Consider the following 14,557-nt stretch of genomic DNA (forward strand, 5'->3'; position numbering starts at 1 on the left):
AGAAACCCTTGGTACAGGGACCCTCTATCCGCAACCCGAGGACGCGTTCGGTGGCTTTGTCATAGGCCCTTCGGTTTGATTCTAGAGGAATCAAAACCTAACCGAATCTAACATATATATAGCTCTCGCCCTGCTCTTTTGAGAAACTGCGTGAGCTAGCAGTTGTAGGAAGGCTGAGAACGGGCTGACTGAAAGCGAGAGTTTAGTGTATTTTTAAATTGCTCTCAGTTTATTTAATTTTTTTAACTCACCCTGAATTTTTATGAATTTCATCATTTTACGGAAATAAATACATTTTTTTTAAAATTTTTTTCAGTCCATTTGAATTCCGTTCGAATTTTTCATCAATACTTATCATTGTTTTATAATTGAAAAATTAGAAATAGCAAATGGTTAAAAGATGCTGCAGAAAGCGTCTCGTTTCCTCGCAATTGTGTTTGGCGTAGGATCTTCTCTTTAATATAAGCGGTGGTAAAATCACACCAATTTAGCATAATTGCTACTTCAATTTGCATTTCAGTTTACGAGAGACTAATCTGTGTCAGAGAAGCTACGTATTTATTACCATTCCTTAACAGCTGAAGCGTTTTGAATTATGGAAAATTTGAAATTAAAATGACATCTGCGGAATTTTATTGAGCCGCGGCTGTCTAAAATCATCGAATTTGATTTGTTTTTCCTTGAGAAATTATTTTCCTCGCGGAGGCCTGATTACGGCATAATTAAAAAGTTTCTTCAAAAAGGAAATCAGCTTCGCGATCGATCGAGCTTCTCGGTTCAAATGTCATTACGACTCATTAGTCTAGTCATTAGTATTTCAATCGCCCAGACGAGAGTAGAAATTTCCAAGGTGACTTGGCGGACGATAGAAAAGGAAGGGTGAAAAATTAATTAAATGCCAGAAACCGCGAAGTTCCGGCGACCGAATGGGCGGCATTCCGTCCATACTGTTGGCAGATAACTGCTAGACATCTTTATTGCTCCAAGTCACAAAGCTTTACATGTCTATCGATTACTGTACATATATTAATATTAATGCAATTAAATTTTCAAGAAAATAAATTAATTTTTAACAAAAAGATTTATTTTTTACCAAAAAGAAGATTTAAAAAAAATAAATGAAATTTCAACCAAAAAGTTAAAGATTCAACTAAAAAAGAGAAACTTTCAAGTCACAAAAAAAATAAATTTTAGCAAAATATTTTTATTTAATCTTGTTTGTTGAAAATTCGAGCTTTTGAATTAAAACTTTTCTGCCTAAAATTTATGATTTTAGGTAAAATTTTTACTGTCTTTGAATCAAAACTTTCAAACAAAAAGTTAAAGATGCAACTAAAAAGAGTAATTTTCAAGCCACAAAAAATGTTTTAACAAAATATTTGAATTTCATCTTGTTTGTTGAAAATTCGACCTTTTGAATTCGACTTTTTTGTTCAAAATGTATGACTTTCGGTAGAAATTTTTACTGTCTATTTGAAAATTCGAATCGGGAAGGTCCGGTGACAACTCTTAGGCTTCTCAATGCTGCAAGTTACAAAGCTTTATTTGTTTATCAATCACTATAAATATATTGATAATAATAGAATGGAATTTTCGACAAAATATATTAACTTTTAAACAAAATAGTTGAATTTTCAACAGAAAAATTAATTTTCTACCAAAAAGACGATTTTGTCGGCCAAATTCAAACAAAATACTTCAATTTCACAAAGATCAATTTTTAACTTGAATGAAAAATTTTCAATCTATAATTTTAGTTGAAAATTAATATATTTCAAAAATAAAGTATTTCATTAAATATTTAACTATTAAGTTGAAAAATTAATTAATTCTTTAAAAAATGAATTGCTTTGTTGAACAGTTGGCTTTTTCGAGAAAAATTCGGAATTTTGAACTAAAAATTCAATTAATTTTTTTTAAATTCGTCTCTTTGTATAGAAATTCGACCATTAAGTTTAAAATTGACCGTTTTTACTTTGAAATTAAACTATTTGTAAGAAAATTAACTTATTAGTCGAAAATTCATATTTTCGGAATAAATATTCCATTGTTTTCTAGTGATATTGCCTTTTTGGTATAACAACTCATCTTTTTTAATAAAAAAAAAATTATTTCTTTAAAAATGTGACTGATTTGTTGGAAATTCGTCTATTCGAGATTTAAATTGTATGAGCTTCGTAGAGGATCCAACTATTTTGTTGAAAATGAAGTTTTGGAAGAGAATTCATATTTTCGGGTGAAAAATTCCACTAATTTTGGCAGAATCCGCTTTTTTAGTATGAATATTTATGTTTTCATTTTTGAAAACTTAACTATTTATTTAAAAATTCAACAATTTTATTGAAAATTCGTCTTTTTATTTGTTGAAATACAATTTTTTCAACTCAAAATTAAACTATTCTATTTTTTGGTTAAAAATATACGGGTTTTACTTGAAAATTTAACCATTCGGTTAAAAATAAATTTCTTTTTCAAAAATTTATGATTTTAGGTAGAATTTTCTACTGTCCACTTAAAAATTCGAACCGCAAAGGGTGGGCGGCAACTTTTAGGCATCTCTAATGCTCCAAGTTACAAAGATTTTTAACTTAAATGAAAAATCTCCAATTTATCATTTTAGTTAAAAATTAGTATATTTATGTTCAAAATTTAAGTATTTTGTTAAATATTAAACTATTACGTTAAGAAATTAATTAATTTTTAAAAAATTGATCTGTTTTGTTAAATATTTGTCTTCCTCGAAAAAAGTTCTATCCTTTGAATTGAAAATTCAAATGTCTTTTAAAAAATTCGTCTTTATATAAATTCGACTATTTGGTTGAAAATTCATCTTTTAAGCTTGAAAATTAAATTATTCGATTGAAAATTAGATTTTTTTTTCGAAAATTCATCTCTCTTTGTTGAAAATATGTTTTCCAAGTGCAAATTTAACTATTCTATTTTTGGTTCAAAAATGACCGTTTTTGCTTTAAAATAAAACTATTTTGGAGAAAATTCACTTTGTTGTCGAAAATTCATATTTTCGGATTTAAAATTCCATTGTTTTCTGTTGATATTGCTTTTTTGATATGCAAATTTATCTTTTTAAATAAAAAATAAACTATTTCTTAAAAATTGTAACTGATTTGTTCGAAATTTAACATTGTATGAGTTTCACAGAGGATTCAAATATTTTGTTGAAAATTAAGTTTTTGGTGGAAAATTCATATTTTCAGGTGGAAAATTCTACTATTTTTTTCAGAATCCGCTTTTATCGTATAAAAATTGATGTTTTTGTTTTGGAAAAATTAAGTGTTTATTTTAAAATTCGACTGCTTTGTTGACAATTGGTCTTTTTATTTGTTGCAATATATTTTTTCTACTGAAAATTAAACTATTTCACTTTTGGTGGCAAAATTATGATTTTTACTTCAAAGTTCAATTATTTAATTAAAAATGAACTTTTTTGTTGAGAATTCGACAGAATGGGTTGCATTCCGTAAACACTGTCGCCGACAAATTCTAGGCATCTTTATTGTTCCAAGTCACGAAGCTCTGCATGCATACACATTAGTGTACATATATCAATACCAACACAATTGAAGTTTTAACATAATTAATTAATATTTCCATCCAGTACTGGAATTTTTAATGAAAAGGTTCATTTTATACCAAAAAGACCATTTTTTGACAAAATACTTGAATTTTCAACGAAATCGCTGAAGTTGGAACTAACAAAGATCAATTTTCAACCCGCAAAAAAGAATTTCATCGAAATACTTAAATTTGATCTTTTCGGATGAAAATTCACCTTTATTTATTGAAAATTCAATCTTTGGATTAAAAATTCGTCTTTTTATTTGTTGATTTTTTTTTCAACTGAAAATTTAACTATTCCACTTTTGGTGGAAAATTTAGGGCTTTTACTTTTAACTTCAACTATTTGGTTGAAAATAAACTTTTTTGTTAAAAATTTTATGATTTCTGGTCGAAATTTCATCTGTCTAGTTAAAAATTTGAACCGCGAAGGTTAGGCGATCGAGTGGGTGACAAATCTTTAACTAAAAAATGCCTTTTTTGGGGTTAAACACTAAACATTTTTTTTGAAAATTTAATTGTTTTTTTGAAAAATTGACTCGACTCTTCAACATTTTTTCAACTGAAAATTTAACTATGCAATGTTTGGTTTAAATATGATCGCTTCAAGTGAAAAATACCCTTGTTTAGTTGAAAATGAACTTTTTTAATAAAGAATTTATTGGGGTTAAATATTATGTTTATTGCAGAGAAAATTGGACTATTCTATTTAAAATTAAGGTGTTGGAGCAAAATTCATATTTTGGGGTGCAAAATTGCACTATTTTTAAAGAATCCTTCTTTTTAGTATAAAAATTCATATTTTATATTGCAAAATGGATTATGTAGTTAAAAATTTAAGTGTTTTGTTGAAAATTCGGCTTTTTTGTTAAAAATCAATTTTTTATAATATAAATTCACTATTCGATTTTTGGTAGAAAATTAATGATAGATGAAGATTCAACCATTGTGTTAAAAATTAATTTTTTATAATACAAATTCACTATTCGACTTTTTGTAGAAAATTGATGGTTTCTAGTTAAAGATCAACCATTTGGTTAAAAATAAATTTCTTTTCGAAAATTTCTAATTTTGGATTGCAATTTCAGCTTCCTTGTTGAAAAGTTGTCTTTTTGGATTAAAAATTCAACTATTTACTTGAAAATTCATCTTTTTTGTTACAATTGTGAATATTTTGTTAAAAATTCAACTGCTATTTCACAATTAATTAGTCACAAATTGAACTGTTTGGTTAAAATTTATCATTTTGGATAACAATTCCTCCTTTTGGATAGAAAATCCAGCCGCATTCTGAAATGCGGCTTAATAAATTATTATTAAATAATTAAATCTGCCTTGTTGAAAATTCAACTAATATTTTGAAAATTTAATTATGTTGTTAACAAGGGAAATATTTCGTTCAAAATGTGTCATTTTGGATAAAAAATTGTCCTTCTGGATTAAAATTCCAATTGCCTTCTAAAGAGTTCGTCTTTTTGTTTATAAATTCTATTATTTTATTAAAAATTAATTTTTTTAGCTTGAAAATTGAATTTTTTAGTTAAAAATTACAGCTTTCTATTAAAAAATCGTTTATCTTGGTTCAAAATTCAACAGTTTCATGCAGATTTTTTTTTTACAAAATTGAACTGTTTAGTTGAAGATTTATCTATTTGTGTTAAAAATGGTCTTATTTTCGTTAAAAATTAAACTATTTAGTTAAAAATGTAGTTATTGTGGAAATCTTCATATTTTTGTGTGGAAAATTCCTCTTTTTCTGGAAAATCCATCTTTTTGGTACAAAAAATTCATATTTTTGATTTCGAGATCAACTGCTTGGTTAAACATTCAACTATTTTGTTAAAAATTCGCCTTTTTTATTGAAAATAAATTTTTTCAATTGAAAACTTAATCATTCTATTTGGTTGACATTTTAACTCTCTTAATAAAAATTCAACTTTCTTTTAAATAATTAGTTGTTTTTCAAATAAATTAGATGATTTTGTCGAGAATCCATCTTTGTATATTGACAGTACAACCATTTTGTTGAAAATTACCTTTTTTGTTAAAGATTCCTATTTTTGAACTTAAAATTGAACTCTTTTATAGAAAATTCATCTTTTCAGATTCCAAACCAAACTGTTTAGTTAATAATTAATTTTTTTCGATTGAAGATTCTATAGATTTCATTGAAAATTACACTATTTGGTTAAAAATTAGATTTTCGGTAGAAAATTCATATTTTCAGGCAGAAAAGTTAAGTCTTTTTGTTTAAAAAATTCAAGTATTTTGTTGAAAATTCGACTACATACTGGAGTGTACATATCTTTCTTCTTGTTTTTTTTTCATTTCCGTTTCTTTAATAGGTAAAAGAAATTTAATGGTTCCAGTTCTTCATTAAAAACTTTTCTCAGTATTTTATGGTGCCACTTTATTTCCTCTGATGGCTGACAGCGTTTTTCTCTTGAAAAAAGTTTAATAACATTGAATTGGAGACAAGGATCTTTTAGATCGCCATATAAAATTTAAATTTGAATTTACTTATGAACAGCACTTATAAGTAATTACATCTAATGCTACATTTTTCTCTTATTTCGTTCTATTTTAATAATTAATTGTAAGTAACAGAACAATTACAAAAAAGTAAACAAGTACATGCATGTTGCTCTAATTAATTTTTAATTAAACTATATAGGTCAGATCAAAAAGTTTATTTATGCCTTTTACCATAATTACATAAACGTTAGAACAAATTTGCAAGTCACAAATTGTCATTTTTCTAAAGAAACAACGGTTAATATTTTAAAAATCGCAGTTGTTTGCAATCAGAAACATATTTTCTTGGTTAAAAGAAACCATTTTTTAACCTAATTTATTTTCATTTAATCAAAAAGTACTTCAAAATAAAGTAAATCGTTTCAAATTTTTAAAAACTTCTTCATTTGAACAAAAAACGGTTTCTTTAACGCAAAGGAATTTCTTTAAATCACATAAACTTTTCTTTGCCTGAAAGCTAAAGAAACTTTTTATTTGAAGATTTTCTTTGAATCAAATAACATTTTTTCTGATTTTAATCGAAAGCTGCAATATTATAATAACGTTTCCCACTTCTTTTTCAGTAGTATACCTACGGCAGTTCTGGGACATGGTTCGGATCCGAGCTAAACATCGGTAAGACAGTAACCAGTCACTTACCGACAGACGATAAATGCCCTTGTGCGTGATAAGATGTCACTTATACCTCCTAATGGACTGGTGACATTCTATTACAGGCACTAACTATTATCGTTTGTAGGTAAGTGACTTCTCACTTTTTTACCGACGTTCAGCTTGGAACCGAACCCCACCCTATAACTACCATAGCTATAGTACTTTTCTTCGTTTAAAATTTTTAGCTCCCCCCAGTTTATTTTAACTAATTCCAATTTATTTTTACTTTCCCCTCTTTAATTTGATAGAATCAAACATAAACTTTCCGAGCTCAAATAATAGGATTTTATCATCCATATTTTTCGTATTCTCTAAGAATTAAAATAATTTCAACAGGGTGCTTCACATTTTTTCTCGAATTTTCCTGAATACTGACCCATAATTTTTTTGAATTCATTAAAACATAAATGCATTTTTTTCTCAAGCAAAATGTTATTTACAGGTTCCGCAACCCCCACGAAGTTTAATAGTATTTTCCATAAGGAAAAGACGTTTTTAAAATTTTATTAAAAATATTCAATATCTGAATATTGACTCAAATTAAAACTCGACCCCTCTCTCCATAATCAGCCATAAAATACGAATGGAAAAGCACGTTTTTTAATATTCTTCCCCATAAGTCGTTTTATAGGTTATTAAAAGAATCCAATAAGCGAAAAGTTGGGGTTTGCGAGTCTTTGGCACTAATTATTATTTTTTTCGATTAAAAAAAAAGTCGTTTCTAATACTTCAATTTTTTAGCTAAAGTAAGGCAATAGTCAAATAAGTTCAACAGAAATAATTTTTAAACCATTTATTATTATTTACAACAATTTTGTCTTAGAATAATTCTAGATGGGTTCAGTTTTTCCTCTACTTTTTCCACCTTTTGTCCACTTTTCAATTAAAGTGAGATTACAATTAAGACAAGTTAACAAAAATAATAGTTTCAACAATCTATCATTATTTTTAATATCATCATTTTTAAACGCCGCTAGAAAGTTGCGGTTTTTCTGAAATATTTAACCTTTTGCAACATAATTTTAAACAAATTAATATTTATGACTATTTTATTCTCTATTAATGCTGGATATTTGCGGGTTTTTTCCCTAAACTTTTCCACTTTTTTAAACTTTTTTTTTATAGCAAGGTAATCATGAATAAAATTTATAGGGCGTAATCGTTCGGACAATTTATTGCTGTCTATAACTAATTTCCGTCTGAGTAATGCTAAAAATTTGCAGGTTTTTTCTGAAAGATTCAGATTTTTTTTTGACTTTTTGGTTAGGAAAGAATAATAAATATTACCATTAATAATTTAAACGAAAATGCACTCAGCAACTACTTCAAGAAAAATTTAAATTTAACATGATCTATGCAGAAAATTTAATAAATATTTTGAATATCTATTTTATTAAAAACATTGTACCCCCCATAAAGAGATTGTTAAAGAAAGAGTCTCTCTAATGTTTATTCATTATTTGTTTGTAACTAAAAAGTTTAATTACAGTTAAAGTTTTCAGTAAAAAGGCAACCTTTAAGCAATTATCTGAAAAAAAATAATCATAAACAATAATAATTTGTTCAAATCATGCTATTTGTTAAATTTTATTATATTGCTACCTCGCTCTTATTAAATGGTGAACAAAAAGTAGATTATATCAGAAGAAACTGCAACGTTCTAGCATTAATCAAAGTTCATATTATTAAAAACAATAATGAACTGTTTAACAAATTTTGTTTTTCATGCCTAATTAAAAATTATTTTAAAATAATTTTAGAAGTTAAAACTAGTTTGAAAAATTCTGAGAAAACCGCGACTTTTTAAGAATTATTTTAGAGAAGATAGTTTTTCGTGATTATTACGTCAATAAGTTAAAAGTATATTATTAATATATTAAAATGTGCAGAAAAAACCGAAACTATTCAGCATTCATATAAAAGAAAATAGTTATAAACAATAATGATTCGACTGAATAATTAAATGTTTTATAAATTGTTTTAATTATACCTTACTCTAAGAGAAAAGTCGACAAAAATAAATAAATAAGTAATAATAATATAATAATAATAAATATATTAAAGAAAAAACCACAATTTTCTAGCATCTTTCAAAGAAAATATGATGAAAAGTAATAATATGTTGTTTAAAAAATTCTGTTTGATAACTGCAATTGATTATTAACTCACCTTAAAGGAAAAGATAAAAATAACTGGAAAAATCTAAAAAAAAAACGTTATTTCTTTTCCTGTGCTACACCCCTACACCTCTTAATTTCCCCTACCTATACACCCCACGATCAATCTTCCCTACTCCTCTCAGTACTCTAATAAATCTCACCTCACTTCTCTTTCTACCTCTCTTCCCATAATTTTCTCTACCTCCTCTACCCTTTCCTCACTATCTTTTTCCATCTACTATAATTTACCCTATTTCCTCTCCCTACATTTAGCCTGACTTCCCCAATATCCTTCTTCTCACTTCCCGTTCCCCCACTCCCCCTAACCATCACTTCGTTTCATCTCCTGCCATAATTTCCTTTACTTCCAATACTTCCTCTCCCCTCATTTTCCTTCACTTTCACTTACTATCTTTCTACCTTTCGTTCAATTACCCTAGTTCCCCTCTCCAAATTCAACCTTATTCTTTTCTTATTTTCCCTCACTTCCCCTACTTTTGTCTCCTAATTTCCCCCATATCCCCTCTCATTACTTTTCCACACTTCCCATACTTCGCCACCCCATACTTCTTCTCCTGACTCTCACATGATTTACCTTTGTTGTCACTATTTCTTCTCCTCTCATTTTAATTTCCCCTTACTTCGCCTTCTTTCTCTCTCCTTATTTCCACCCATATCCTTCTTCACTTTTCCGTACTTTCTATACCTCGTCTCCCATCACTTCTCCTACTTACTTTCCCATGATTTAGCTTTGTTTTCACTATTTCCCCTCTTTGAAATTTCGTTCCTTTCCCCTCAATACATTTCTTATCCACCCTAATTTACTCCAGTCTTCCTCCCCTCATTTAGAATTCACCACATTAACTAACCATAATTTTCTTCTCCTGGCTGTCCATAAGTCTCCTTCCATAATTTCCCCTTACTTTCTCTACTTTCCATTCTCTCATTTATTCTTACTTTCCATACTTCCCTTCCTCTTATTTTCCCACACTTCTGAAACCCTCATCACCCCTCGTATTTTTTTTACTGCCAATGCAATTTTTTTAGGGAATGGAAAAAGGATGTAGCTTGCAAAGATCTTATATGAAATACTATGGTTCAGTGTAAGTACCTTTAAAGGTAAAATAAATAACTGAGAAAAATGAGGAAATAAAATTTAATAATGCAAGGTGAAGTGGAGTCTTATAAGTAGACAATATTGAGTAACGGAAGGAGTTGAACCGGGTTAAATAAAGCGTAAGAAAGGATCACTTATTCTCAACTTATTGGAAGAGTTCAGAAAATATGTGCTAAACAAGGATTGGAATAACTGCATGAAATTTAAAATGAACTAAGGGATGAGGGACGTTTAGAGAAATTAAGGGATGTGAGGGCAGGGGGATGTGAAGAGGGTCAAGTGAAATCTCTAGAAGAGAGATAAATGAAACGGGATAATGGGGTAATGGAAAGTAAAGAGCATTATGGTTAAGTTCGCATAGAATTAATTACTATACACTTGAGTAAATGCTGAACTAATTTGTTATGGTTGCTTTTCAGATGGACTAGGTGCTACCGAGCTTATTTTTTTCACTGGACCAGTCACATTGCAGCTGACGGTAAATTTGCTTTTTTTTATTCTGACCTCAAAGAATTACAATAAAGTGAAAACCCAGATAAGAAAGGTATTGACAGACCCTACAGACCAGAGGAATCAACGATTTCAAGGTGATAGGGAAAAGTAAGTAAAAATATTAATTAATAGAGTTAATGGAAAATAAAAAAAAAATGCTATTCATGTAGTTCCGTTACCTCCCACCCCGGTCCTCGTACAGTCTCGCACGCGTCAGTGGCTGGCCAATTAAAAAGAGCCCGAAAGAGCGGGAAGCCTTTGTTGGTTTGAATTGAATATTTTAGCATGATGTCATGGGAATGCATACGACTTTTTGGAGAAAATATTCTATACGTAAAATAAAATATCACTTTGAGGTTAGAATATCAGATTGGTTTACTCAGAATCGGGTTCTCTAACCTTCAAGTTTCAGATAATTTATTGTATTTCATGGAAATAAAAGGTCTTAAACCGAAAAAAGGATAAGAAAATTGCGTAAATGCATTCTAAACTTGAAAAATTTTACTAGTCAGACCTTCATAACTTACTCTTACGTTTAGAATACTTTCTCCAAAAAGGCGTATGCAGTTTAATGTCAAGATGTACCAATTATGCTAATCTTCCTCAGATTTCTATCAATCCTAGCATGACCGTGACGTTATGCTACCAAACTCATAATTCCGCGAGATATTTGAGTCGCTTTTTGATTCTATTATATTGACTTTTAGTTGACAAATTGCATTATTTTGAAGAAATGTTATATTTTTCACGTCGTAAGTTAACAAAATCACTTTAAATCCACTGATGCGCATGATGCGCAAATGCGTACACATGCTTACAGCGGGCGCATCGATACAAGGCCGGGACAGGCAATAAACATCGCTTGACAAAAATCACCGGACGACTCGCGATAGAGACAGGAGTACCTCCAGCCTTGAAATCCGCCAATGCTTAAGTCTCTCGGTCTTTGAAATAGGCAAGAGTTCACTGTATTTAATCAAATAAATCAATTTTTAACTAAAATTATAATTCTTTAACCGAACATTTTTTAAAACAAATAATTGTATTTTTGATACATTATCAACAAAATGATTGAATAAACGATTTTTTAACCAAAAAGGGTGAGTTTTTAATAAACTTTCAATAATTTAATTAAATTTTAATACAAAAAAGAGAACTTTGAGACTAAGACGATTTGAAAGAAACTAACTTTTAACAAACTATGTAGTTAAATTTTTAACCAAAATTATTAATCTTGAAAACAAATGATAAAGCTTGAACCATGAAATTAATTTATAACATAGTAGTTCAAATTTTAACCAAAATAGATTTTTATTTTGAATCAAAAAGAAACTAATTCAACTAAAAGAAAAGAATTTTAACGAAATAGTTTAATATTTAACCAATGCACTGCAATTTTCAACCAAGCAGTTGCATTTTTAACCAAAGATTTAAGGATTAAAAATAAATAAATAGATAAATAATGTTGAAGTTTCAATTGAAAAAAGAACTTTATACGCAGGTGTTGAATTTTCAAACGATAAATATAAATTTCCAACAAAGAAATTGATTTTCTTTGTTAGTCAATTATTATATAAAAAGCTAATTTGATATTTCAACTAAGAAAGGTTTTAATTTGAATTAACAAAGAGTTTAATTTAAATGAAAAATAAATAATTATAAAAAAGTTGAATTTTCTACCAATATAGTTAGATTTTCAATTTAAAACAAATTGCAAACAAAAAAATTGAAATTGCTGCAAAAAGGATAACTTTATAACAAAGTTTTTAAAATTTTTATGAAAATAGTTAAATGTTTAAAAAAAAGAATAATAGTTTAAATAATGTTTGAAATTTATTTTTCTTACTTTTGAATTTGAATGATTTTGAGCGAATTCTCGTGAATTTCCGTTTGAATCTGTGAAAGAAATTCTTCGCTGAGTTTATCTTGGATTCCCACATGTTTGAATAAATTCACGTTGATTTCCATTTTAATTTATGAAAGAAATTCCTCGCTGAGTCTAACTTGGATTTCCACGTGCTTGAATGAATTCACTTGGATTTGTAAGTTGAAACGCAGGTGAAATCCCTCGCTTAATTCAACTTGGATTACCACGTGGATGGATAATTTTAGGTGAAATCCCACCTAATTTTGCACGTTTAAAAATTAATTTACATAGATTTCCATGTTATATTATACGTGAAATTCCGCACTGAGTTGAACTTGGATGTTCACGTAGGTGGATGAATTCGCGTCCAGGTCCACTTGAATTTAAACGTTTTTGAATTAATCCACGCGGATTTCCATAAATTTTAATGAATTGACTTTAAATTCTATGTGAATTAACAAATCAAATTCTGCGCGAAGTTCTACTTGGATTCCCTCAAATTTCGTGTCGATTTCTGTATAAATTTGCACGTGAAATTCCTTTTAGAATTTCACTTGGATTTCCAAGAGTTTTATATAATGTTATATAGATTTCTGCGTAAATTTTCATTCAGAGTTCGACAGAAATTGACGTGGATAAATTCACGTGAATTGTCATTAAAATTTGCACGTGAAGTTCCACTTGGATTTCCTCGAGTTTGGGAGAATTCACGGTAATTTCTATGTAAAGTTCCTAGTGAAATTCTAAATGAACTTCTATTCGGATTTCCACCTGTTTATATGAATTCACGTCGATTTGCATTTAAATTTTCACGTGAAGTTCCACTTGGATTTCCACGTGTTTGGATAAAGTTGCATTAAATTCTATGTAAATTTCCGAGGGAGATTCCACTAGGAATTCTACTTAGATTTCCACGAGTTTATAGAAGAATTTACGTTAATTTCGATGTGAATTTCCAAGTGAAATTCTAAACGGGCTTCTATTCGGATTTTGAAGTGTTTGAATGAAAGTCACGTGTATTTTTATGTTAATGTATACCTTAAATTTCTCGGTGAGTTGAAACTCTATTTCTACATGAATTTCCATTAAAATTTACACGTGAAGTTCTATTTGGATTTCCACATGTTTGGATAAAGTTTAATTAAATTCGATCTGAAGTTTACAGGGAAATACCACGCAGAATTTCACTTGGATTTCCATGTGTTTGGATAAAGTTGCGTTAAATTCTATATGAATTTCCTAATGTAACTCCAGGCGAAATTCCACTTCGATACCCACGAGTTTACAAGAATTTACGTTAATTTATACGTGAAATTCCTCGCTGAGTTCTACGTAGATTTCCACGTATTTGGATAAATTTAGAGGATTTGAACGTGAATTTCTGCACAAAGTTCGACATAAATTTTCATTTTTTTTATAAATTCACATGATTTTCCATTAAAATTTACACGTGAAGTTTCACTTAGATTTCAAACGTGTTTGGTTGAAGTTGCAATAAATTCTATGTGAAATTCCTAGTCAAATTTTACGCGGAATTCCATTTGGATTTCCACGAGTTTGGAAGCATTCACGTTAATTCCTATGTGAATTTCAAAGTGAAATTCTAAACCGACTTCTATTCGGATTTCCACCTGTTTGTATGAATTCACGCAGATTTCCATTTAAATTTTCACGTGAAGTTCTACTTGGATTTTTACGTGTTTAGGTAAAGTCGCGTTAAATTCTATATGAATTTCCTACTGAAATTTCACGTGGAATTCCACTTGGATTTCCAGGAGTTTGCAAGAATTCACATTAATTTCTATGTGAATTTTAAAGTGGAATTCTAAACGTACTTCTATTCGGATTTCCACCTGTTCCGATGAATTTATTTCGATTTCCATTAAATTTTGCACGTGAAGTGCTATTTGAATTTCCACGTGTTTGGATAAAGTTGCATTAAATTCAATATGAATTTCCTAGTGAAATTTCACGCGGAATTCCATTTGTTTTTCTACGAGCTTGGAAGCATTCACGTTAATTTCTATTTGAATTTCAAAGTGAAATTCTAAATGGACTTCTATTCGGATTTCCACCTGTTCCTATGAATTTATGTCGATTTCCATTAAAATTTGCACGTGAAGTTCCATTTGAATTTCCACGTGTTTGGATAAAGTT

At 28.8% G+C, this 14,557-nt stretch overlaps 1 protein-coding gene across 1 annotated transcript in view; it reads left to right on the plus strand.

The window, feature by feature from the left end:
• Nucleotides 1–14,557, plus strand: part of LOC117167919 (G-protein coupled receptor Mth2-like) — a 105,658-nt gene that overhangs the window by 26,988 nt on the left and 64,113 nt on the right. Inside the window, exon 4 of the mRNA XM_033353165.1 lies at nucleotides 10,461–10,641. Within this exon, the coding sequence (XP_033209056.1) occupies nucleotides 10,461–10,641 (181 nt within the window). The remainder of the gene's footprint in view (nucleotides 1–10,460; nucleotides 10,642–14,557) is intronic.

This window comes from Belonocnema kinseyi, chromosome 2 (assembly GCF_010883055.1).
Source record: "Belonocnema kinseyi isolate 2016_QV_RU_SX_M_011 chromosome 2, B_treatae_v1, whole genome shotgun sequence".
NCBI lineage: Eukaryota > Metazoa > Arthropoda > Insecta > Hymenoptera > Cynipidae > Belonocnema > Belonocnema kinseyi.